Source organism: Gymnoscopelus microlampas (assembly GCF_963454915.1).
Source record: "Gymnoscopelus microlampas genome assembly, chromosome: 4".
In the NCBI taxonomy this organism is placed as follows: Eukaryota; Metazoa; Chordata; class Actinopteri; order Myctophiformes; family Myctophidae; genus Gymnoscopelus; species Gymnoscopelus microlampas.
Window position 1 is genome coordinate 52,572,217 of NC_139941.1, and position 24,777 is coordinate 52,596,993.

A 24,777-nucleotide genomic window follows, 5' to 3' on the forward strand; every position below is an offset into this window, starting at 1 on the left:
TTTTTGAAAACCTTGTGAAAGTGGTTAACATTTGTCTGTGGGTTTTATAAATATTGAACCAATGAAAAAGTATTAACAAAGATAAGCTTGTGACTAAATGTTAACTACATTGGATCCATTAGAAACACCAGGTTCCATTTTACTGAAATGTTTTGGACATCCGGTTTCCGCCCAACGATATCTGAGATGTGGGCCCTACCAGAGGAGAGACATGTTTACCAAAGTGTTGAGTCTCTTCATACAGTAACTAACCAGCAGGTCGCTCTGGCATTACACTCTTTAATTCACTGCTGTTGTTCTTGTGTCTCAACCTGTCATTTGGATATAGTCACTATGATGTCGTCCTCTCGTAGTGTTATTATTATTATTCTCTCTGTTTCACTCTCTCTCATTCTCGCCACACAAGTCCTGTAATCCTCGAGTTATAACAGCAGCTTCCTGGATGATTATTATGATTGTTGATGGTTCCTGCATGGCAGAGGAGTGAGTGAGCAAGTTAGCAAGCTAGCTAGCTAGTTAAGGTGGGTGGGTGAGCGAACAAGCAAGCCCTCAGAGACCGCTCTAATCTGATTACACTCCAGGAAAGATAACCTCAGGTCATCCTAGTCTAGTCTATTCTCAGGTCACACTCCCCTCACCCCCATCTCCTGACCACTGAACTCACTCTGCACCACAAGGCGTCACGTTTGCGACGCCTTGTGAGCTTGCAGATCGGCTATTTTTGGCAAATGAATGTGGCGTAAAGAGACAACTCAGGTCTACCAAGTCCAGAAGGTTGAAGTGGTTAAATAACAACCTGTATTATATTATTATGTATATGAGCTGTTTGAACTTGTAAGATGTGAGTCTTTGATTGGGACGGTTGGCAACCGTACACACTGTGTGTGTGTGTGTGTGTGTGTGTGTGTGTGTGTGTGTGTGTGTGTGTGCGCATGCAATCTACTGATTGATTTTGACAGCAAAGTTTGATTTAGTTTTAGTCAAATTCTTTTGAATACAATTCCATTTAGTTTTAGTCACATTTTAGTCATCTGAAATGTTTTACTGTTAGTCTAGTTTTAGTTGACTAAATATAAGATTATAGTCGACTAAAATGTATTTTGTCGGGGCTTGATGGCGTCGTAGCGGCACTTGGTTGCATGCTGAAAATAGCAGATCTGCTTGTAGATCTGCTATTTTCAGAGTGCAACACCCGAGCACAACCAAACATAAAACGACTTGTCTTTTAGTTCTAATGGATCTCCTCTCCACTAGTCCCTCACAAACATTTTTGTCTAGTTTTTATTTGTTGACGATATTGTCAGTATAATTAGTCTTTAGTTTTCATCAGTGAGAAAAGGTATTCGACCAACATTTTTCGTTATAGTTTTAGTCGACAAAATCAGCACTGCTACTGTATGATCTAGTCTAGTGTGATCTTGCCCCCCCCCTCTCCCTCTCTTATCTCTATCCTGTTCCTCCAACATGTTCCTCTCTGTCTCCAGGCCTCAGGCCTGTGTTGTTGTTCTGTGTGACTGACTGACTGACTGACTGACTGACTGACTGACTGACTAACTGTGTCTCTGCTTCAAAGCAGCTCCTCCTGAACCTTAATGCACGCTATGATTATTTCAGCCCACAAATAACTCATGTTAAACTCTTTAAGGTGCTGAGCTGCACACACAGAGATAAAAGAGCTGTGTCATCCTGTCTGGAAATAGCATGAGGGCTAAAGCCTCTGAAACACCACCTTTAATACTCATCTGGCTCCTCCCTCCACTGGCCAGGTGGCTTCTTATCAATAGTGATAGAAGTACTTTTACTTAAAGGTAGGGTGAGTGATTTTCAGAAGGGACATTGTAGTGTCCCCCTCAGGTCCTCAGAAGGGACAGGCAGTGGTGGAAAAAGTACTCGAATGTTCTACTTAAGTAAAAGTATCAATAATGCAATGTTACGCAGAAGTACTTACTGTTACAAGTAAAAGTTCGGTAATCAAAATTTGTATTGGCATCAAACTGTACTTAACCAAAAGTAAAAGTACTTATGTTATGCAGAATTTCCTGTTTCACAAGTTATCATTATGTCTAAAATGTACAAAAATGTTTTGAAAATAGCAGATTTACAACGCGTCACATCGTTGTGAGGTTGTAGATCGGCTATTTTCAAATAGCCAAAGTTTAAATAGGGCTGAAGTGGTTAATGTATGTTTTGTAATATCAAAATCTACCAAGTAACTAGTAACTAAAGTTTTCAAATAATTTTAGTGTAGTAAAAGTACAATATTTGCCTCTGAGATGTAGTGGAGTACAAGTAAAAGTACTTAAAATGTTTCCTTAAGTACAGTACTTAAGTAAATGTACTTAGTTACTTTACACCACTGGGGACAGGGATTACTTAGGGACTCAGGGCCCAGTATGAGTTACGGTTTCTTCGACAGCAGCACTCTCACAATTTACAGCTCTAATCCCTAACTTGTAAATCCTACCTGCTGTGGGACTCTAACACATCTCTAGCACTCAGCTAAGAGCCAATCCCCACTGTGCCAGGGGAGAGCTATTACACTTATCAACCAGCAGGTGTCAGACCTGAGTCTAAATGTCTCAATGGAAGATTAGGGAGACCAGAGAGGGCACTAAGGAAGAAGAGTGGGCACCTCCATGTCAAATCGGCTATTTGGTCCAAAATGTTAAATAAAAGAATAATTGGAAAACGGAAAACTTAAGTAATGTTTCGTATACATAATTAGAGCATGATTGAACATTTCACAATTAAGGTCTAATAATAATATTTCTACAAAAAAATGTTTTTTTTACATTTTGGACAAAATAGCACATTTTCACATTGAGGTGCCCACTCTTCCTTAGTGACCACTCCTCTTTAAACCCCACCTCCAACCACTGAACCCGGCTCACCTTACTTCCTCTGCCTCAACCATCGGCCTCAACCCTCTCCCTCTTTCTCTCTCCCCCTTTCTCTCCATCTCTCTCTCTCTCTCTCTCTCTTTTTTAATACGTAGGCGATCTACAAGATCTCAGGTTGAAAGTGTTTATAAATAACAAAATCCTATTATCTTGTAAACAAGGGTTTGATTAAACGTATGATTCAACAGACATGTTGCAGGGTCATAATCTACAGATGGTTCACCTGCCTGGAGACAGGGTCATAATCTATAGATGGTTCACCTGCCTGGTGACAGGGTCATAATCTACAGATGGTTCAAACCTGCCTGGAGACAGTACAGATTCTGCTGGAGGTTTCTTTCCAACTGAAACCATTCGAACCCTAGCATCCTTGTTCTGGGAGATTTGAACCCTAGAATTCTTGTTCTGGGGGATTAGAACCCTAGCATCCTTGTTCTGGGAGATTTGAACCTTAGCGTCCTTGTTCGGGAGATTTGGTGTAGAAGGAAAAAGAGGAAAGAGCCCTGGAGGACTCCTTCCCGTCAACTACACTTAGTTGACAGAAGGCATTAAGCACTCGGACCATAATATTATAGGGTTTTATTAAACCAATTAAACCATAATATTATATGGTTTTATTAAACCACTTGAACCATATATTATATGATAATGGTTTAAGTGGTTAATGGCTTTTGTAAGCACCTGGTCTGGCCCTCTCATCCTAAAGGGAAACCCCGCCCTGGCCAAGGGAGGCAATTCAGGCCGCTAGGATTCAGGTGCAAATACTCAAGTACTGTACAATTTGTAGGTACTTTTACTTTACTTAAGCATTTCCATTTTTCAATGCTTTATATACAGAAAATTGCAGATTGTGTTGTGCTGTTTTTGAAAGATTTTGAAAGCATTTTGGAGAAAGAAATGAAGAAGAACATTCTGCATAATGAGTACTTTTACTTTTGGTAATTCACGTATATTTTGATGACAAAAATATTGTACTTTTACTCAAGTAAGATTCCGAATCAGGACTTTCACTTGTAGCAGATATTTCTACATTGTGATAATGCTTTTACAGAGTACTTCAGAGTACTTTTCCCACCCATGGTTGCTGCTTCACTTATATTAAGACATCAGCAGTTCAAAGCAGCATGGAACAGGTTGGACCTGGCGCCCCAGAGGGTCATTTGACCCTGAGGAGGCTATACTCTATGGGCTGCCGGCGGCGTTGCCAGATCTTGCGAGAGGAACAAGCGGTCGGTTCTACGAAAACAAGCCCAACAAGCCACATGAGTGGCCTAGTCGCCACTCGCCCTTAGTTAATATAGCATCGAGATCAGTTTAACCACTTTAAACATATACACATCTGATATTTTCAAACAAATCTTGGCGGAAAAAAACATGGAATGTTTTTGAAACATTTCAACAACACAAATCTTGTATGGGGGTCACAGGCACAACATATTTTCTGACGGGGGGGTACGCAGAGAAGTCGCTTAATATCGGGGCAACTAACTACTAATATTAAGCGACTACACAGGAAAAAACAAGCCCAAATTGGGCTATGATAAAGTTGACATGGCAACCCTGGGCTGCCGGGCTCTTCAAACAGATGCTCAGCCTGACACACCTCAGCTGCCAGAGCAGCTGCTGCTTGTGACGCCATCTGCGCACACACACACACACACACACACACACACACACACACACACACACACACACACACACACACACACACACACACACACACACTCCCCAGAGCTCCGGGAGTGTGAGAAAACACACACTGTGTGTGTGTGTGTGTGTCTCCTAAACATGCAGTGCTAGCTGGGTCCCATGCTGCCTGCAGCGTGGTGCCAACCTTTGTCTCTTGCCTTGGCCTAGATAAGCAGAGCGTTAGGATCAGCGGCTCCCAAACTTTTCCTGCTTGAAACTCAAAGCATATCATTGCTGTCGCGGCAGAAACCTCTTATCTCCATTTTCCAACTTTGTCCCCATCCCCTACTTGATCATACTACAGTGTTTTTTCGATGAATTGAGTACAAAGGACCCCAATGGAAACAAGCCATAGGCTTTCTTGGGTTTTAAATCCTCTTAGCAGACCTTATTGAACTGTACTTTCCTGTGCTTTTTTTTTTGCAAAATGCTAATAAAGTATTCGATCAATCAATGACACAGATGCGTTCCAGAATTGAATGTGTTAATCCATGAGGTAGTACTGGTAGCTCAGGCGTTATTATAGATCCCACTTCATTTCTAGGCAAAACCCGCTGTGATTGGCCAGTAGTCGCTGTGATTGACTATGTCTAAACCTAACCCTAACCTCAGTAAAACTATGTCTAAACCTAACCTTAACCTCAGTAAAACTATGTCTAAACCTAACCTTAACCTCAGTAAAACTATGTCTAAACCTAACCCTAACCTCAGTAAAACTATGTCTAAACCTAACCTTAACCTCAGTAAAACTATGTCTAAACGTAACCTTAACCTCAGTAAAACTATGTCTAAACGTAACCTTAACCTCAGTAAAACTATGTCTAAACCTAACCGTAACCTCAGTAAAACTATGTCTAAACCTAACCTTAACCTCAGTAAAACTATGCCTAAACCTAACCTTAACCTCAGTAAAACTATGTCTAAACCTAACCTTAACCTCAGTAAAACTATGTCTAAACCTAACCTTAACCTCAGTAAAACTATGTTTAAACCTAACCTTAACCTCAGTAAAACTATGTCTAAACCTAACCTTAACCTCAGTAAAACTATGCCTGCCAGGGAGCCAATCAGACGGGTAAGGCGGGTCTTCATAATCACTCGTAGCTCAGACACGATAACACGACAATCACATAATGGCAACGTCTCCAGATGGATTCCTTTTCCAACAACACTGCCTTCAATGAACGTTTCAAACGTTATTTCCAGATTCGCTGTGTACGCCTGCATGAGTGAATCGGCACAAAATACTAAAAACAATGGAAAGATTTTAAACCTGACCCATGGATAAGAGTGGCATAGCATTGTATGACACAGATATAATTTTAGACCAAAACGTGTCATTATAAATACTGCAGAATGGACGACATGACGAGGCGTTTGTAATGTCTCTCTGTACATGGTTTTATTTACATGATACAATTCTGCTGTAATGCTGGATAGCAAGATTATATGTAATACATAAATATCAACACAGTTTGTTGTTTTTTCTTTTTTTGTACAAATTTGCATATAACTAAGAATCATAACGGGGGGGGGACCTCAAACGGATACATACAGTTGTTTTTTTCTTTCTTTTAAATGAAAAAGAGAAGGAAAAAAACTCACATCCTCACAGGAAGAGAAAAAAAAACAGGATCAACACAAGTTACAAACATTTTGTTTTCCACATCTCAGGCAGCCATGAAAACATCACACTTCTCACACCTGGTACGTGCACATGCACGCACACACGTGCACACACAACACACACACGCTTGTCTACAGTGCTCTATTGCAGACACACACACACACACACACACACACACACACACACACACACACACACACACACACACACACACACACACACACACACACAGATCAACAGCTGTTAAGAAGAGAGAGATGAGAATTGAAATTACATCTAAGTCCAGGTGTAGTATTTCTCATAAATCTAACTCGGCATGCTCCGGAAGTCCTGTAAACATGTGCTGTTAAAACCGGCTAGCTCCACAGACCAAAGGGTTCGCGTACATCACACACACACACACACACACACACACACACACACAGACCAATCTGTGCTCACACAAACGTTCTGTTAGCGCCGCATACATACAAAAAAAATAATACATAGCATGGCTCACATACCCTAATTCCACGAACGCACTGAATACATGTGCTAACATCAGTACTATAACCAACGGAAAATAAAAATAGAAAATGAAAACATAATTTCAACAGGAAAAAAAAACCTCAGTGGATAGAAATGACCCCAAAAAAAATAAACACTAGTCGAGTGACGCCAAAGCCGTTACAATTCATTCAAATGTTGCTTTACACACTATTGCAGATAACGAACGGTAACCCATGCATTTATCCCATTCATCCACACCCCCCCCCCCCCCCCCCCCCTCTCCACATACAGTGAGCCCCCCAGGGAGAGAGGCGGTGCTTTCCCCTCCCCTCCGGCCCCCCAGGATCACCTTAAAACCAGCCCTCCGCCCCCGAGCTATCAACGGAGTCCATGACTGCAGGCCTGATCTGATCTGTAGTCTCTCAGATCTGATCTTTAGGTACTGACCGTCCACACTGTCGTTTGCAAGGGATCACGTTGGATTAGTGTATTCAGGTGCCAAGAATAGCTGATCTACAAGCTCACGGCGAGCTGCTGGATCGGCTATTTTTGGCACAAGACTTGAGACGCAAGTTTGGAAATCGGATACGATTTTTTTGCGAATCAGATTTGAACCACATTTCTAGTTGGTTTGAAATCAGATTAATATCTGATGACAAATCTCTTGTTTATTATGTGGTTCTTCATAAAAAAAACAATCTGATTGCAAATCTGGATATTAACAAAATATCAGATTTGGGCTTCCAGTGTGAACGGCATGGCCTACAATCTGAGCTCAGAGCAGCAGGGGAGCCTCCTTCACCACATTACCGTCACTCACAAGTTCAGCGATAAAGAGGCCAGTGGCAAATTGAAGTAGTTATTCTGTCCCCGGTTCTATTTCTATGACGCCTTTCGCCTCTCGAAAAACATGAACGACCTCGATCAGGTCGTTCATGGCTGTCGAGATGACCTGCAGCCCCGCAGGCGGGCGTGCTGTCTCAGAGTCACCGAGGTAACGGCTGGCTCAGAGTAGAAAAAACGTGCGGGTCACAATGACCCGTCGTTTTTGTCCCAGGCTCTCTTGATGAGATTCTGAGAAAAGAGAGGAGTCGAGCGGGGAAGAAAAATGAAGATTGAAGCATTCGGCTGTGAGGTAGGTAAAGCTAGGAGAGACAGAGACAAATCGACACAAAGCCCCTTGTGCATAGTGGGGCGTTAGTTGTCATCTGACTTCAATACTAAACGGAACACAGAACGAAAGGGTCACAGAACGGAACGGAGGGCCACAGCTCTGGCGTTGATGTTGTTGTTGTTGTGACATCTGAATGCAAAAGGTTGAAAGACCCGTCAAGCTTTATGCCACGCGTTGACATGGTCAAAACAAAATGGCTGCCCTGCGGTTTGGCACAAAATGGCGCCTGGTTTTAGGTGAGAGAGGAGCACAGCATATCTAGCACAGTTCACCTGGGCTGCTCTGTAATAATAAGACGATACATTAAACATACTTTAAAAAAAAAAAAAAAATTTAAAGAAAAGAAAAACGATCAAAAGAGCGGCAAAGACACACCACAGGAAAAGGTAGGATAAAACAAACTAATGAATTCATCAAAAATAAAGGAGAAAAGTGATCATTCATGCATCGCCCTCAAACAGGACCTTTTACTTTTTTTCTTCTCTTTTCCTTAATTTTTTTTCTCGAGGCAGCATCTTAAAGATCGAGTCCTTTGTGTGTTTTTTTCTTTTAAATCCTTTGTTAACCACCCATGCCAGTGTTCATGTCCAATGTTCGCACTCATACTCCAGTCTTTAGTCAAAAGGTTTTTCATCATGGTTTTATGTCGTCGTGGCCGTTGTTGCTCCTCCTCCTCTAATATTCTCTGGGATCTCGTCAGCGACCAACCACGGGGCTCCTCTTATATTCTCTGGATCTTGTCGGCGACCACCACGGGGTTCTCTTTGCGGATCTTGGCGGCGGCCTCTGCCTTGTAGTCGTAGGGACAGTTGTGCTTGTCAGAGTACCGATGGATCCCGCAGAACAGGTTGCCACAGCGGCAGTCGAACCCTGGGCAGCAAGCAAAAACACACAGAGGTCACAAAGGCCAACAGCTGTTTGAACCAGGTGGTTTTTAACACCAAATGTACCGTGACTCACATTACACTGACACAGTCTGTGACAATCAGAGACATGAATAAGCAGATCTATTAGAACCAATTCCTGCCTGGCCTATTTTTAGGCATCTCGTTATAGCAGAACATTTTAACAAATCATTTAAAACAGGGGTCTTCAACGTTTTTCTGGCCAAGGACCCCTGAGAGAGAGATGAAGCAAGGACCCCCACTACATATTGTGTAAAGTTGTGTTGCAGATTAAACCTTTTCATAGATTTCATAGATAGCTTCTTAGACTATCAAGTGTTGTGTGAATTCATGTTTTTGTTTATTTCAGACATTTAACCACTGAAAAATAGCCGATCTACAAGCACACAACGCCTCGCGGCTAATGTTCCCCTCAGAATAGATATTCTAGGCTTGAAGTGGTAAAAAAAAAATCCATATCACACAAAGATTTGGCAGACCCCCTGCAATATCTCTGAGGACTTCCTAGGGGTCCCGGACCCCCTGTTGAAGACCCCTGATTTAAAATATATCAATACTTTTCTACAAAAAGTAAATACTCACTTGCTAAAGTAAGTATTTACATTTGTTCAACATTTGAACTAGTCCAAAATTCGCTTAACCTCAGATAAAATGCTTGGATGCGCTACGTCGTACCCAATACCAAATCTGAGGCAGGGAAAAAAAGCCTTGCGTTTTTTGGGCCCTGGTCGTGGAATGATCTACAGACCAGATTTGGCTTCTCTGATCCCCCTAGTGACTTTTAAGAGGATCGCCATGGGCACACTCTCCAGCCATCGCTCCTGCTTTGACGAGTAGCAAATGCTGTGATCTTAGTTTTATATTAGCTTAGTAGTTTCATGATGTATTGTTGTTATTAGCCTTTTAATAGTCTGTATTCGGTGCTATTTAGACTCTCTCTGAGCCTCAGTCGGTAGTAGGTTTTTGGTATTACGGATGTCATATGTTTGTCTTTGTCATGTCCTGTATTTGTTGTTACTGGCAGAGCTGTGTAACATTTATTTGCCTCTTCTCTTGGCCAGTGCACACTCGCAAAAGAGACTATGGTCTCAATGTGATTTTACTTGTTAAATAAAGGTAAAAAAAAAAAAAAATAGTAAATTGTGTTTCCCAGGCTCACCTGTCAGGCCGACCCTCTTGCGGCACATGAAGCACCGGGCCTTCTTGGGTTTGTTCCCGTCCCCCTTGCCGTCCTCGGCGCCGGAAGAAGCAGAAGAAGAAGAAGCTACGGGGCTGGCACTAGACGCAGTGGGCTGGCTCACAACTACAACGAGAAGGAAGAAGAAACATCAGACACCAAAAATACTTAAGGCACGTTTTATTTTTTTTGTGCCAGTTCCCATGTTTACTGTGGTCCTGGTCACATGATGGCCTGTGGTGGGTGTAGACGACCACATCTCCTCCCATTCGCATGCAAGAGCAACTTCTCTTAAACCACGTTTATAACCCTCTGGCGTTCCTATTCTGGTGCATGTTCATTATCGGCCAAAATGTTCCAAAATTAGCAGATCTGTAAGCTCAAGTGTTGCCTCGTTGTAGATCGACCAAGTATTATTATACTGCTTAACGCTAAAATACATCTGGGCCTTCGGTAAATATCCCAAATCTTACTTTATTTGTTTATTTGGACAGGACAGAGCATATTAATGGACGTCACATGGACGTAAATACACCGGATTTAGCAAAGATGCTAATTTTCATCCGCAGTCCTCACACTAAACATAAAATCAGAAAACAGACAGACAAACGGTGGAATACATTTACATAACATTACATAGGGAACACAGCATAAAGATAAGCCTAAAACATGATCACAAATGGTTGCAGCTTTGGTTTTCAAGCAACCATCTTTTCAGATTGAATTTAAAAGATGGACATGTAGCACAATCCCTTATACGCAGAGGAAGGCCATTCCATGCTACACAACCCTGTACTGAGAGGACATTTTGACCGAAAGTTGTTTGCCGGTGCGGCACTTTGCAAATCTACCATGCCAACCTTGTCAAATATTTCACACATGCAACGTTAAGAAAAATCCTAAATCTTATGTTCAAAGTACACACCTAACCACACCAGTATGCATGTTTATTAACTTCCCTATTCACTCCAGCTTTATACTAATTGATTGATCTAATATCTATCTCATATTAAAACCCTCTATACTTAGTAAAAGTTGATCAGAGTTGTCTTGGTCTGCATTTTTTTTTGTCCCTCTACACCAAATGTCTTCGCTGGAAATGGCCGATCTACAAGCTCACAGAGTGGCAGTGCTGTGAACTTGTAGATCGGCTACTTCCGGCGAATGCCCCCCCCCCCCCCCCCCGGAATAGGGGCGCTAGGGTTCAAGTGTATATATCCAGAGTTGTGTTACTGCAATTGGCTTCAACTCACTGTACCCGTCACCACCTCTGCTTAGGCCCCTCCCACAACATGAACCCTATACCGTTGCGGTCGGTGCAGAAACCTCTTATTTCCATATTCTGACTGTTTGTGTTTTTTTCTTTAATTAAAGTCCCTACTTGATCATAACTACAGCGTCACACAAAAACATCAAAAGTATCAGATCTATACGCTTGAAACGCTGAGAGCTTGTAGATCCGTTACTTTTTGATGTTTTTGAAATTGAATCCCTGAAGAGTAAACAGTTTTTGGACATACAAGTTTTCCACGCCGACACAGAGATGATATGCTTGGCAGAGGATAGCGTGTCGTTCTGAGAAAGCGTTTGGCACGCCGAGGGCATCGAAGAATCTCAACGGCCCTCCACTGAAGCCAGGAGGTCTTTTTTTGAAGCAGGCTTTTATTTCTAGACAGCAGTGGTGTAAAGTAACTAAGTACATTTACTCAAGTACTTTACTTGAGCACAATTTTGAGGCACTTTTACTTTCCTGGAGTATTTCCAATTTTCAATACTTTTACTTCTACTCCACTACATCTCAGAGGCAAATATTGTACTTTTACTCCACTACAATTATTTGAAAACGTTAGTTACTACCGTAAGTTACTTTGCAGATATAAATTATTATATTATAAAACATACATTAACCACTTCAGCCCTATTTTATACCTAGGCTATTTGAAAATAGCCGATCTACAAGCTCACAACGCGTCGCATCGCGGCGCGTTGTGAGCTTGTAGATCTGCTATTTTCAAACATTTTACTACTTTAACTTTTGGTACTTTAAGTACATTTTGATACCAATACCTTTGTACTTTTTCTCAAGTAAATGTTGAATTCCGGACACTTACTTGTAACAGAGTACTTCTACACTGCAGTATTGATACTTTTACTTAAGTAAAACATTTGAGTACTTTTTCCACCACTGCTAGACGGCCTCCTGTATATCTTAGGAGGCCGTCAAGGAAAAGTGATAGCTGTGGGTCGAAGGTATGCCAGAGGGCAACGTCGAAAATAAACCCCCAGCCCCTGAAGTGGGTCACACGCACCGAGCAATGTTTGCCTTGAGAGGCTAGAGCAGTGGTTCTCAAAGTGGGGTCCATGTTGGAAAGGAAAACAAAGTGGGGACCCCCAGGGGTCCTGGGGGGGGGGGGGTACCAGGGGGTTGCCAGCTACTAAATTAGCATCACCATAATTTTAACCTTCAAAAATAGCAGATATACACGCTCAATAGCGCGGCACGAGTTCCACGATATGAGCTTGTGGATCTGCTATTTTACAAAAATCGTGAAAATTTGTGAATATCTTTGAATAATACAGATTTTTAAAGTGAACATTTGTAACTCAAAACTTTGCTTCTGGGAGGTCCCTGGCACAACATGTTTTGAGATGGGGGTCCGCAGCCAAATAAATATCGTTTTGGGGGTCCTTGACATGAAACAGTTTGAGAGCCACTGCTTTAGAGGGTGTGTGTGTCTGCCAGTGGCACACTGAACGTGTGTGCGTGCGTGTGTGTGTGCGCGCATGACTTACCAGGCTCTAGGGGTTCCGGCTTGTTCTCTCTCGAGATGCTCATCTCTGTCATTTGCTGAGTCACCGGAAGAGAGCCTTGAATAGTTCTACAGGGAGATGAGAGAGACAGGAAGCGGGATAAGTCGGGACACAATGCAATGCAACACACCTGACAGCCTTTCTTCCTTCTCTCTTTGACTCACACCTTGTTCTGAGCTAAATATAAATATAGGTGCTGAATGAATTCTTGTCATTTTGATGCGAGTTGAAGGACAAAGGGATTAGTTAAAGGGATAGTTCACCCCCAAAATGAGTATTTTTCTATCGATTAGTCACCTCAGGGAGACTTGAATTCATGAATATTAATTTGTTTTTGTTGCATTCCTAAGCCAATCATTTGATGACTGGCAGCGGTTCCGGTTGGAGACACAAAGAGTCTCCTTCTTTGTGTCCTCCTTTAAGTCTCCTTTGTGTCTCCTACCGGAACCGTTGCTGGTCATCAAATTCTTGACTTATAGTCCATGAGCCAGAGCCCCAAAATGTAGCTTTATGGTGTTTTATGTCTTCTGACTATTTTGAGTTTCTTCCTGGAGGCTGAAACCTTGAGGGTCAAACGTGCCAATAGAAAAACAGCGCTTTAATGACACAGTAGAAATATACCCTCCCCCTCATTATCATAACACAACAGGTGGGCATGAGCAGGAGGAGGAGGGACTAGGACAGATGGGTGGTCTTGTAGGAGGAGGCGGGGGGACTGGTTCAGGTGGGAGGTGCTAAGGTGAGAACCAGGTATGCTTAATGAACTGGAGGCGTGTCCTCCTAGTATAACCATAATACCTGATGATTATGTTTTGGGGGGGGGGGGGGGGGGGTCACTGAAAATCATGGCACCCCGTCTTTAACTTTATATAAGTCATCTCCGTCAGTAGGTCAGCATGTCCTGATAACAATGTCCCATTCAATGCATTGATAGCGTCCGAATGGGGTGGTCTCCCCATGGGGTGACTAATCCATAGAAAACCATCCCTTTAAAGGCCTTCAGAGAACTGACCTAGACATGTCTGCTGCAGAGAGTGAGACAGGCGATAGAACGTACCTAGCCATGTCTGCTGCAGAGAGTGAGACAGGCGAGGCGTCCACCTTGGCGGCTAGACTGGCTTCTAGTCTCAGGATGGCCGAGGCCTCTGAGGCAGCACTAGCAGCACCACCTGTAGGGGGAGACAAAGAGACAAGAGACAATGATGAGACGTGGAAAAACCACAAAGCAAGAGATTAAATCTGTACGAGGGCTGGACTATTAACCCAAAATATATCAAAAGTCATATTTCGTTGCTGTCGGGCAGAAAACCTCTCATCTCCGTATTTTACGCTTTTGTTTTCATTTTTATATTATTGGTATATAGCCTGGTAAACCCTCCCTCCGGAAATCTCATTTCGATTTCCGGAGGGAGGGTTTACCAGGCTAATTGGTATACTCTTGGTTGCTTGTTTTAGAGGAGAATGCACTTAAGACTTCTGGTGATTAGTAGTTTTCTTCCCTATCTATGTTGAATGCACTTATTGTAAGTCGCTTTGGATAAAAGTGTCTACTAAATGACTGTAATGTAATGTAATGTAGTAGATCTGCAAGCCCGAAACACGGCGTGAAGCGACGCATTTGGACTTTCAAAATAGAGGCAAAATAAATAGGCTCACAACGCGTCACTTTGTGACACATTGAGCCTAATTTGATTTCAAAGGAGCTTGTAGAGCAGCAGCTATTTTTACTAGTTTAGCAAAATGTGAAAGTGGTTAAATATGTCTGTGGGTTTCATACATATTGAACCACTGAAACGTATTAACAAGAGCTTTGTGACTAAATAATAACTACATTGGATCCATTGAAACACAGCCCCCCCCCCCCCTCCCGCTTACAAGGTTTCCGCCCGACAACAACGAATAAGTCGTCCATAAAAGGCAAGTTCTAGCAGGAGGTTCTACCAGAGACATGTTGGAAAGGAAAACAGCAGCATTTGACCCCTAGAGGGGTTTGAGAGGGAGTGAACCCCCCCAACAACACACACACACACACACACACACACACACACACACACACACACACACACACACACACACACACACAGTACATTGTCATGTAGCAAACAGCTGTCTTTCATTACAGTGAGAGAAACAACAGGGAGGGTAGAGGGCAGAGAGAGAGAGAGAGAGCGAGAGAGGAGATAAAAACAATGTCCTCCCTCTTTAGCCTCCAGCTGAGACATGTAGATGATGCCCTGAATTAAAAATGCAAATACAAAAGCCGTGCTAAATAATGTATGACTTTTGTTTGACAATTGGCTCGTAAACCATTTTGTTGCATTCTTGGGCTTTTTTTCCTCCATTTAGTCTATGCCCTGATTTGACCTAGTTTTTAATTTGACCTTTTAGCAGTGTTGATTTCATCAACAAAAAAAAATTATGCTCGGTTGTGCGTGGGTGTTGCCCTCTGAAAGTAGCCGATCTACAAGCTCACAACGCGTCGCAGCGCGACGCGTTGTGAGCTTGTAGATCGGCTATTTTCAGCATGCAACCAAGTGTAAAATCAGCCATTATGACGCCATCAAGGCACCGCCAAAATACATTTTAGTCGACTAAAACTAGACAAAAACTAAAACATCTCAGCTGACTAAATGGAAAAAAAAACTAAATGGAATTTTATTCAAAAGACTATTGACTAAAACTAAATCAAAATTTGCTGTCAAAATCAACACAGCCTAGTAGGGTCCCTCTCATGTAGTCCTCTGGTTGCCTTTGGCGTTTTATGCCGATGTTTTAAACCCTGTAGCACTTTGAGAGGTTTGCCAAAATAAAATGTATTATTCGAGCTCAGCAGCATTCTGTCTGTCGGTTGTTTGTGGCAGTGGTTATCAACCAGTGGTCCGGGGACCACCAGTGGTCCTTGAGGGGGTTCCAGGTGGTCCCCAGCTAAATGATGGAAGAGTTGGTAACCAAATGGACCCTTATTATAGATCTTTAACTCTTGAGAGCGTAAAATGAAACCAAATGGACCCGTAAGGGTCCATTTGGTTTCATTTTACGCTCTCAAGAGTTAAATGATTGTTAAACATCTGCATTACTTAATTAAATAATTGTTATTTTGATCAACGTTTGCCTGTTATCTCTCCTATGGTACCAACACAAATACAGCGTGATGGAATTGTGGACAAAATCATATCCAACGACAACAAAATATTCTACGTTTTGGGTCAGAGTCTAAATCTCTTCAAACGGTGGTTCTGTGGCTCAAATGCCCAATAAATAACGGACCTTGATATGAAAACCATTGGTTTATAGAATCTATTAGATGTAGCAATACATTCCCAACATAGTTAACAGCCTACAATAACTAAGGTTTGTGCTATTAAACGGTAGATTATTGCCCTGTGGGTGTTCATGACTCACGACAATGATGAATTATGAATTCACAATGAAATGGACACCGGCATCTCTGTGTGTGCGTGTGCGTGTGCGTGTGCGTGTGCGTGCGTGCGTGCGTGCGTGCGTGCGTGCGTGCGTGCGTGCGTGCGTGCGTGCGTGCGCGCGCGTGCGTGCGTGTGTGTGTGTGTGTCTCTTACCCATAGGACCCATAGGGCTCATGCGGTCGCTGCTCTGCTGCCGTGTCAGGTGGTCCTTGTAGCACACGGAGCACATGCCATTGGTCCTGGGGTTGCCATAGAAACCACAGCCAGTGGCACAAAGCATGGGCACCGCGCTCTGGTTCGTCTCTTGGGCCATCGCTGAGAGAGAGAGAGAGAGAGAGAGAGAGAATTAAAATGTGTGTGTGTGTGTGTGTGTGGGTGTGTGTGGGACCCTCTGCACACGAGACAAGTGATGAAACAGTCAGATATCTGCTGCAGTCATAAGACAATATAACTGACAAAAGAACAATCTCAGTCCTGCTCAAATGAAGTCTGTCCTCATCAGAGGGCTTCATAACACAACACTTCATAGATCGATCCCCAAATTGATCTGCGTTTTTGCTGCTGGACCCCCGTCTGTCTGAACACACGTTGTGCCAGGGACCTCATGAGATAAGACTTGTGTTCCAAACTTCTCAAAACAGCCAGAGTACACAGCGTTAAAATGGCTCAGCCTATTCTGATTCTATAATTAACCTGGAACCGCCTCAAGGACCCTCCCATGTTGAGAAGAAGCGTGCTATGACAATGTGAGGAGGAGAGCTGTCTGTCTGTCTGTCTGTCTGTCTGTCTGTCTGCCTGCCTGCCTGCCTGCCCCGGGTCATGCTGCCTGACTGTGAGTGTCTGTCTGTCTGTCAGCCTGTCTGTCTGTCTGTCTGCCCTCGGGGCCTGGTGTCTGTCTGTCTGTCTGAAGTCAGTCCTGAACGAGGACACTTCTCTGCAGGAGTTCATCACAGGAACAAACCACACTGTTGTTCTGGTTCTGGTTCAGCAGCACCTTCTGGCAGAAGAGACACGTTACGCTCTGTCCCGCAACTTTGTTTAGTGACCCCCCCCCCCCCCCCCCCCCCAAAGCTCATAGAAGACCTGGCACACAGCTCTGTCTGACATCCCACAGATGAGACCATAACAACAGCCTCTCAAACATCAGTGTGCCTTTATGTTGGTTTGTCTGTGACATTAAGGAAACCAGACGAGATCTGTGAGATCTGTGAGATCTGTGAGAGATGGCCTGAAGGCAGGCAGTGGTTCCCATGAAGCTCTTCTGGACCAGAGCCCACTTTTCTTTTTGCTTTTTTTATATCGAAAGCGTTTGCAGCCTCGTCCATCATCTGACCCCTTCACTTCACAGCCTTTATTTTCGTTACAATCTGAAGTGTTTTTGTGTCAATTATTTGGGGGTCCGCTGACTTGCGGTATCGTCCTCACGGTCCGCTGGGTTTGGGAATCAGCTGGTTCAAAACATGAGAAAAATCACATGAGATATGTGAGAGTTGACCCTTAACTTAAATCTAATCTTTGCTTCTGGGGGTTCCTGGAACTAAATATTTTACAAATGTTCGCTTTAAAAAATATATAATCCAAGATTTTGCCATAAATTTTCACTATTTTTGAATAGCCAAAGACATCTAAAAATGACACATAGATGCGTTCCCGGTCTTAATGGGTTAACTAAAGGAACCGCCAACCTCTTGCTAAACTCCACTCTGGCATCAAGGTTTTATGACGACTCATGAGTCATCACTTTGTGCCATGATGATTACCATATATGTCATTATGAATACGTGTGGACGGTAATGTGTCTCAATCAGCCTCAGCCTCGTTGTTTCCTCCTGCCAGAGAGAGACACGTAATAAAAGAGGCACATGTTTTTTTATAACTTTATCTCACCCACAGAATGTCACCCACACAGAGAGAGAGAGAGAGAGAGAAACAGAGCTAGAACATGTCTGAGTGTTACTGGCAGAGAGAGAGAGGAAGAACGGGGTGAACCGACGAGTTTCAGGACGAGACGCACAGCGCCTCTTCTTCTGAGTAATACCCGTTTCTAAACAGTTCCGTTTAACTGTGGTTCTGTCGCCACAAGAGAGATACCAGTAATCCAAAACTTCCTCCATCGTTTTTCCACACACACACACACACGCACACACACGCACACGCACGCACGCGCGCACACACACGCACACGCACACGCACACACGTTTGTATTGCTATACCTGTGGGGACATCCACATTTAAGGACAAGTATAAAATAGGGAAAACTCTTAACTTCAATCCCTAAACCTAACCTAATGTCTAATAATCACAACCTGAATAATTTCCTAGTCCCCAAATCATGTTTAACCTTTAAAAGGAGTAGTTCACCCAAAAAAATGACTTATTTTCGATCAACTGACAGTCTCTCAAGTAGGAGACACAAAAGAGTCTCCTTTGTGTCTCCTACCGGCGGAGAGACCGTCGGTTATCAAATTATTGGCTTAGACATGCGATAAAAACGGGCTTCATGGGTAGTGTAATTGATAGAAAATAAGATTTTTTTTGGGGTGAACTACTCCTTTAAAAAACAACCATGTCTCTTAATGTGAGGACCAGGGGAAATGGTCCTCATTTGGTCTTATTTCTCAAATTCTACTATACTTGTCATGGGTATGTTTGGCCCTGACAAGTATAGTAACATATAGGCACACACAAGCACCCACACACACACCCACACACACACAAACACACACAGAAGAGAAGGGGAAGGGGAGCATCTGGCTCTAAGTTGTGTGGAAACGTGACAGAGGCGTTTGCATGACGTTGCGTTGCCTCCGCTTTGCTCTGACTGCAGCAGAAACACTACACGTCAGGGACAGGAAGTTGTGTAATGGGAGAGGAGAAGAAGTTCTCTGAGGCAATCGTACAAAAAAAACCACACAATGAACCAACCAACCAACGTTACGCACAAACAACCCCACCAGGCAGCCAGCTAGGAGGAACAGGGCCTTGATGTGTTAGCGTTAGTACGCAATATCCTGTCTGTTTGGATGTAGGCCTACTATTGAGCAAATCCTCTTTAACCACCCCTGCTGGCACCATGACACACATGTGACGTTCAGGTTTTTTTTTTTCCTACACAAACAGACCCACTAACCGTTGGCAACAGGCCACTAAAGGCTCAGCAGCAGCAGCAGCAGCAGCACTACACACACACACACACACACACACACACACACACCCCCACACAGAGTATCGTGTTCCTTTAGCATAAACAACCCCTGAACCTGTTGTCCTGCTGCTGTATACGAGGCAGCAGCAGCAGCTGCTGGTTGGTTGGTGGTGACACTGTCTTTCTTGGTGGTGACACTGTGTCTTCTACCTGCCTTTCAGAGGCTTATCTGTATTCTGCTCACGGACACAAACACGGCACGGCAGTAAAACAGCCAGGCTAGAGGAGGACTAATGTTCCAGTTAGAGAGAGAGAGAGAGAGAGAGAGAGACTGGCACAGTTGCTTCAGAATGTCCTGTCAGACCCCTGGAGGTGTCCTGACCTCAGTCAACGGACAAACAAAATCCTGTTAAATCTTCAGAGACCCCCCCCCCCTCTCTCTCTCACTCTGTTCTGTTCTGGCCTGCATGCTACCACAGGCGTGTCAACAAAGGGTTTCCTAGGAAAAACCCACAAAGCTCTCTCTCTCTCTCCCTCTCTCTCTCTCCCACTGTGTCACGTGTTTGCCTGCTGACTGTGCTGAGAAATGCAAGGCACACACACACACACACACACACACACACACACACACACACACACGACAGTGACGAATGCATTTTGTATTACAACATGTGTTAGCGTGCCTGTAAAAGGGTCAGTACCGGTATCTCTCTCACGAGAACACAGTAGTTCCCTTCCCACACACACTCACACACACACACACACACACACACACACACACACACACACACACAGAATGATAACTGTTATCGTTTCCACTGTATCGTATCTAGCTGGCCAATTTATCTGAGAGCCAAACAAAACTAAAATCCATTTCTGTTCAGATTTTTTTTAAAGGACTAGATTATTTTGTATTTTTTGACTGTCTTTGTTCAGTCATCAACAGCAGAGGTTTAAGTTGGCCTAGGGGCCCTTAGGGCCATCATTAGGGCTGGGTTGTAATAAGTGTCGTCATCTCTAACGACACAATGGAACAATGGACAGTCAGCTCAGCTGTCAGGAGCCCATGTTTAGGGCCCACCTGTCAGTCAAACAACACACATCTGTTCCTTATCACCACAATGAACGACCAGCCTGAAACTACACCAGTGTTTCTCAATGTGGGGGCCAGGGACCCCCAGGGGTCCTTGGGGGGTTCCAGGGGGTCCCCAGAAAAAAAAATGTTTAGTGGAGAAGCCCCCACAGCAGACAGACAGACAGGCAGGCAGAGGAGAAGCCCCCACAGCAGGCAGACAGACAGGAGAAGCCCCCAAAGCAGACAGACACTGCAAATGATGGCAAACTCACTGTCTTTCGAGAATAAATAAAGGTTTGAATGAATGAATGACAGACAGACAGGTAGGCAGACAGACACAGGAGAAGCCTCCAAAGCAGACAGACAGGAGAAGCCCCCACAGCAGACAGACAGACAGACAGACAGACAGACAGACAGACAGGAGAAGCCCCCACAGCAGACAGACACTGCAAATGAGGGCAACCTCACTGTCTTTCGAGAATAAATAAAGGTTTGAATGAATGAATGACAGGCAGACAGGTAGGCAGACAGACAGACAGAGGCCCCACAGCAGACAGACAGAGGAGAAGCCCCACAGCAGACAGACAGACAGAGGAGAAAGCCCTACAGCAGACAGACAGACGAGAATCCCCCACAGCAGACAGACAGACAGAGGAGAAAGCCCTACAGCAGACAGACAGACAGAGGAGAAGCCCCCACAGCAGACAGACAGACACAAACAGACAGACAGACAGAGGAGAAACCCCTACAGCAGACAGGCAGACAGACAGGGTAAGTTAGGGGATTTCCATCAACTTGGCAGATAGATTGAGTCTCTGGCTCAATGCTTCAGCAGCACGACGCCATGATGTGTAATGCATGGGGTTCACCTTTCTTTCACAATAACAAGACACACAAAACAAGCATCTAAATGACTTTAGGGGGGAAGGGAGGGAAGTCATGTTCTCCACCGTTACCGTGTTTCTAACAAAAGGCTCACAGACTGTTATTGAGCAGTAATAGTATAGTAATAGTAGGGATCACAGAAAAGTCTCAGATTATGATAGATGATGACGCCATTTAGACTGTAATTCCAGCCTTTGGGGTCAACAGGGTGTCATTTATATTTAAAGCTGGTTGTTTTCAGGGCAACAACATAAAGGATGATTGTTCTCTCCTCTAGCCTGGTAGCAGAACATCAGATCATGTTTCTAAAGTACTGAGTCACTCCAACCAGGCCTGCTTTACACCACATCCTACCAGACCTATGGATCACTTTACACACAGTCACACAAGAACAGATCTACAAGCACACCACTTAGTAGATCTGTTTCCCTTTCGGCAAGCGATGGAGAAACCCTACAGTAAGCTTTAATAAAGGACGCAGAGCTATAGTTGCTACATTGTAGCCATCAGCCCTATAGGGGAGAGACGACACTAGAACGATACAATGTAACTGATCATCGATCAATACAACTGATACAATGTTACACTATGTTTATAACAGAACAATAAACTATATATTATAGCGGCTTAATGTTTAGGTTTCTTTGTTTCTTTCTCTCCTTTGTCTAAAGAGCCTCTAGCTTCCTGTTTAGACAGAGAAAGCAAAGCCCCCCCTATCCCCCCCTCCTCTAACTCCTCTCTCTGTCCATTAGGATTAAATACACTGAAAACGATGTTAAAGTGAATAAAAGTAGAACCTAAGACATCCTATTCTAACCTCGTTCAGAGATCAGTCTAGGACACAGAGCAGACAAAAGGCCTGATCCTTCTCTTCTATCTCTACAACACAACCAGACAATGGCTCCTCATCTCAACCATACATTAACCAACATGTTACAACAATCTAACGCTCATAGAGTTAGTAAATCATCCTTTTCTTTAACATGAATCAGTCATTGTGTTTAGTTTCACCTAACCCCCCCTCAGTAAGAAGCAGATAGTCAACACCCCCCCCCCCCCTTGTTTTTCCTATCCAACAGACAGGTCACGTTTATGAGCTGGTGATTATTAGAGAGAGACAGAGCCTTCTGTCTGATCTCTGTGTAATAGAATATAATAGAATAAACACAACGGTTTACAGATCAGATATTACAAGATAATAAACAAAAAATGGGGAAATTATAAAAATTCTAACAATGGTCTTTTGTTGAACACAGTAGTTCCCTTCCCACACACACACACACACACACACACACACACACACACACACACACACACACACACACACACACACACACACACACACACACACACACACACACACACACACACAAAGAACACGATCCATCATAGAGAGATCCTCACCTGTAAATAAAACCTTATATTCTCCAAGACAGAAGGAATAAAAAGCTTGTATCCGCAAGTCTTCAGCTTAAATAAAAAGCTTGTATCCGCAAAGTCTTCAGCTTAAATAAAAAGCTTGTATCCGCAGGTCTTCAGCGGTAAAACAAAAGAATTGTGGGGAAACAGATTAAATGTCCTTTATATTCCCTTGGTGTGTCCTCCGTTTGAGACCGAGAATAGAGAGCTGTAATTCCGTCTGTCTCTCTGTCTGTGTGTCTGTCTCCCTGTCTGTCTGAGTGACTGTCTGTCTGTCTGTCTGTCTCTGGCTGTTTGTTTCCTTCTTTAGTAAGGGGAGTGGCCCGTGACGTCACCGCTGGAACAACGTGTCACCATTGGCTGCCCGCGGTGCCCCCGAATGCCGTCGCATGAGGTACTTTTATTGCCTTGACTCATTACTTCAGGTCAGAACAACATGCTGTTGGTGAGACAATAGTGCCATGTAGACCATTCAACTTAGGCTACTGTCTGTAAATACTATTTATTATATAATCAGTGTTGTGCAGTAGCTATTCAGCTATAATTATCAAGTTACTGGGGAAAGTAGTCTAGTTATTTAAGCTAGTTGATATATATATTTTTATCATTCATACAGTAGTTCTTCACATAAAGGCCCTTCAACAGTCTCCCTTGGAGGCATGGGTTCGTATCCCACTTCTGACACCAATGTAGCATTTCGCACACCGAGCTGGAATCGAACCCCGGTCTCCAGCCTCGGCAGACCGGCATGCAAGCGACGCCAAGAGAGCTACGTAGCTCCCTTGGAGAAGCAAGTTACGGCCGGGTCTTCTGCGGGGTCACTACACTACAAATGTCACACTGTAGATTAACAGTCACAGCAGCTTGAGACGAGAGACTTAAACGTGTCCATTAATATCCCAAGTTCTCTATCTATGATGTTACATCTCTAATATCAGCCAGAAAGAATGACCATATTTTGCTAGTTTTATTTACCTGGCAGTCATACTTTCATCCTCTAAGCCCGCCCCCACTCCTCCTTTCTCTGTAAATATACCTTTTGCTGCTACTGAGTTTTGTACCAATATGTATTGTATTGTATGTATTATGTGTAACAGTAATAGCCTATTATTACTGATGAATAGAATACAAAGGACCACAATGGGGCTTTTTGTGTTGACTGTACCTGTACTGTTAACAAACTTAATAAAGTATTATATCTGATTGATTGGTTGATTGATTGAATACTTTATTAGACGTTTGCAGAAAAAAAGCACATGAAAGTACAGTTCAATACAAGGTCAGCTAATAGGAATTTAAAAAAAAACAAGAAAGCCATTGTTTCCATTGGGGTCCTTTGTCAACCAATCAATCAATGAATCACTCAATCAACAAGTGGCAGACTGGCAGTCTCTGTCCTGAGTTTCAGCCACTCTGTAAGACTAGTAGATCATTAACTTTAACTACATTTCCTTTGTGCCTAACCTATCTTTACTACTCACAATTGAGTAGCTAGTTTTCAAGTGGTGCATAGTGACAAAAAACCCAACAACAACAACAATAGCTGGGTACTGTGGTAGCGTGACTAGCTAGAACAGGGGTCTTCAACGTTTTCAGCCCAAGGACCCCTTAGCTGAAACAGAGATGAAGTAGGGACCCTCTATATTTTGTACAATTGTCTCAGATTAAACTAGTTCTTTTTTACTGTCTTTTTTTCCTCTAGGCTACACCTATACCTCTTTTCTCACAACGCCTCGCAGCGCGAGGCGTTGTGAGCTTGTAGATCTGCTATTTTTGGCTAAAGTATGCTAAGGTTCAAGTGGTTAATGTAAAACATAAAAATCATATCACACAAAGATTTGGTGGACCCCCTGTAGTAACTCTGAGGACCCCCTGTTGAAGACCCTTGAGCTAGAAGACAGTACATCACATTTTCAGTGTTATATCAACATAAAACATCACAGTTTTCAGTGCAGTTTTTCATCACATCAAAGAGAATTCTGCATCTCCATCCAACTGTAGATTTATTTTACACAGTTGTATTATTCAATCACTCAGTGTTATAATCCTCAGCCACATT

General features: G+C 43.3%; 3 protein-coding genes across 5 annotated transcripts in view; 1 reads left to right on the forward strand and 2 right to left on the reverse strand.

Moving 5' to 3' along the window:
- Positions 1 to 10,066, forward strand: part of LOC311044393 (uncharacterized protein) — a 27,140-nt gene extending 17,074 nt beyond the window's left edge. Inside the window, exon 10 of one of the 2 annotated variants that reach the window (XM_084055931.1) lies at positions 9,938 to 10,066. The gene's annotated coding sequence lies outside the window, so the exon portion shown is untranslated. The remainder of the gene's footprint in view (positions 1 to 9,937) is intronic. The other variant, XM_084055932.1, reaches the window with a different exon arrangement.
- LOC311044398 (H-2 class II histocompatibility antigen, E-S beta chain-like) overlaps positions 1 to 24,777 on the reverse strand; it is a 162,246-nt gene that overhangs the window by 44,056 nt on the left and 93,413 nt on the right. The window lies entirely within an intron of this gene.
- zfand5a (zinc finger, AN1-type domain 5a) lies at positions 8,198 to 22,981 on the reverse strand. Of its 2 annotated transcripts, XM_084055957.1 has the most exons (7): positions 22,777 to 22,981; positions 22,704 to 22,744; positions 16,348 to 16,509; positions 13,830 to 13,941; positions 12,755 to 12,840; positions 9,944 to 10,087; positions 8,198 to 8,749 (listed from the first exon to the last, which is right to left on the reverse strand). In XM_084055957.1, exons 3-7 carry the CDS (start codon positions 16,505 to 16,507, stop codon positions 8,601 to 8,603), a joined length of 651 nt encoding a protein of 216 aa, XP_083912083.1. In that variant the 5' UTR covers positions 16,508 to 16,509; positions 22,704 to 22,744; positions 22,777 to 22,981; the 3' UTR covers positions 8,198 to 8,600. The 2 variants fall into 2 exon arrangements, with proteins under 2 accessions (XP_083912083.1, XP_083912082.1); XM_084055956.1 differs by having other exon boundaries at positions 22,704 to 22,981.

What these genes read in the sequence shown, in the direction of transcription:
- zfand5a (XM_084055957.1), bottom strand. Translation starts at nt 16,507, where the DNA reads ATGGCCCAAGAGACGAACCAGAGCGCGGTGCCCATGCTTTGTGCCACT. An exon ending in GAGCCCTATGGGTCCTATGG is followed by an intron (nt 13,942 to 16,347) that starts GTAAGAGACACA and finishes CTCCCCCTACAG; the next exon opens with GTGGTGCTGCTAGTGCTGCC. An exon ending in GCCGGAACCCCTAGAGCCTG is followed by an intron (nt 10,088 to 12,754) that starts GTAAGTCATGCG and finishes TTCTCGTTGTAG; the next exon opens with TTGTGAGCCAGCCCACTGCG.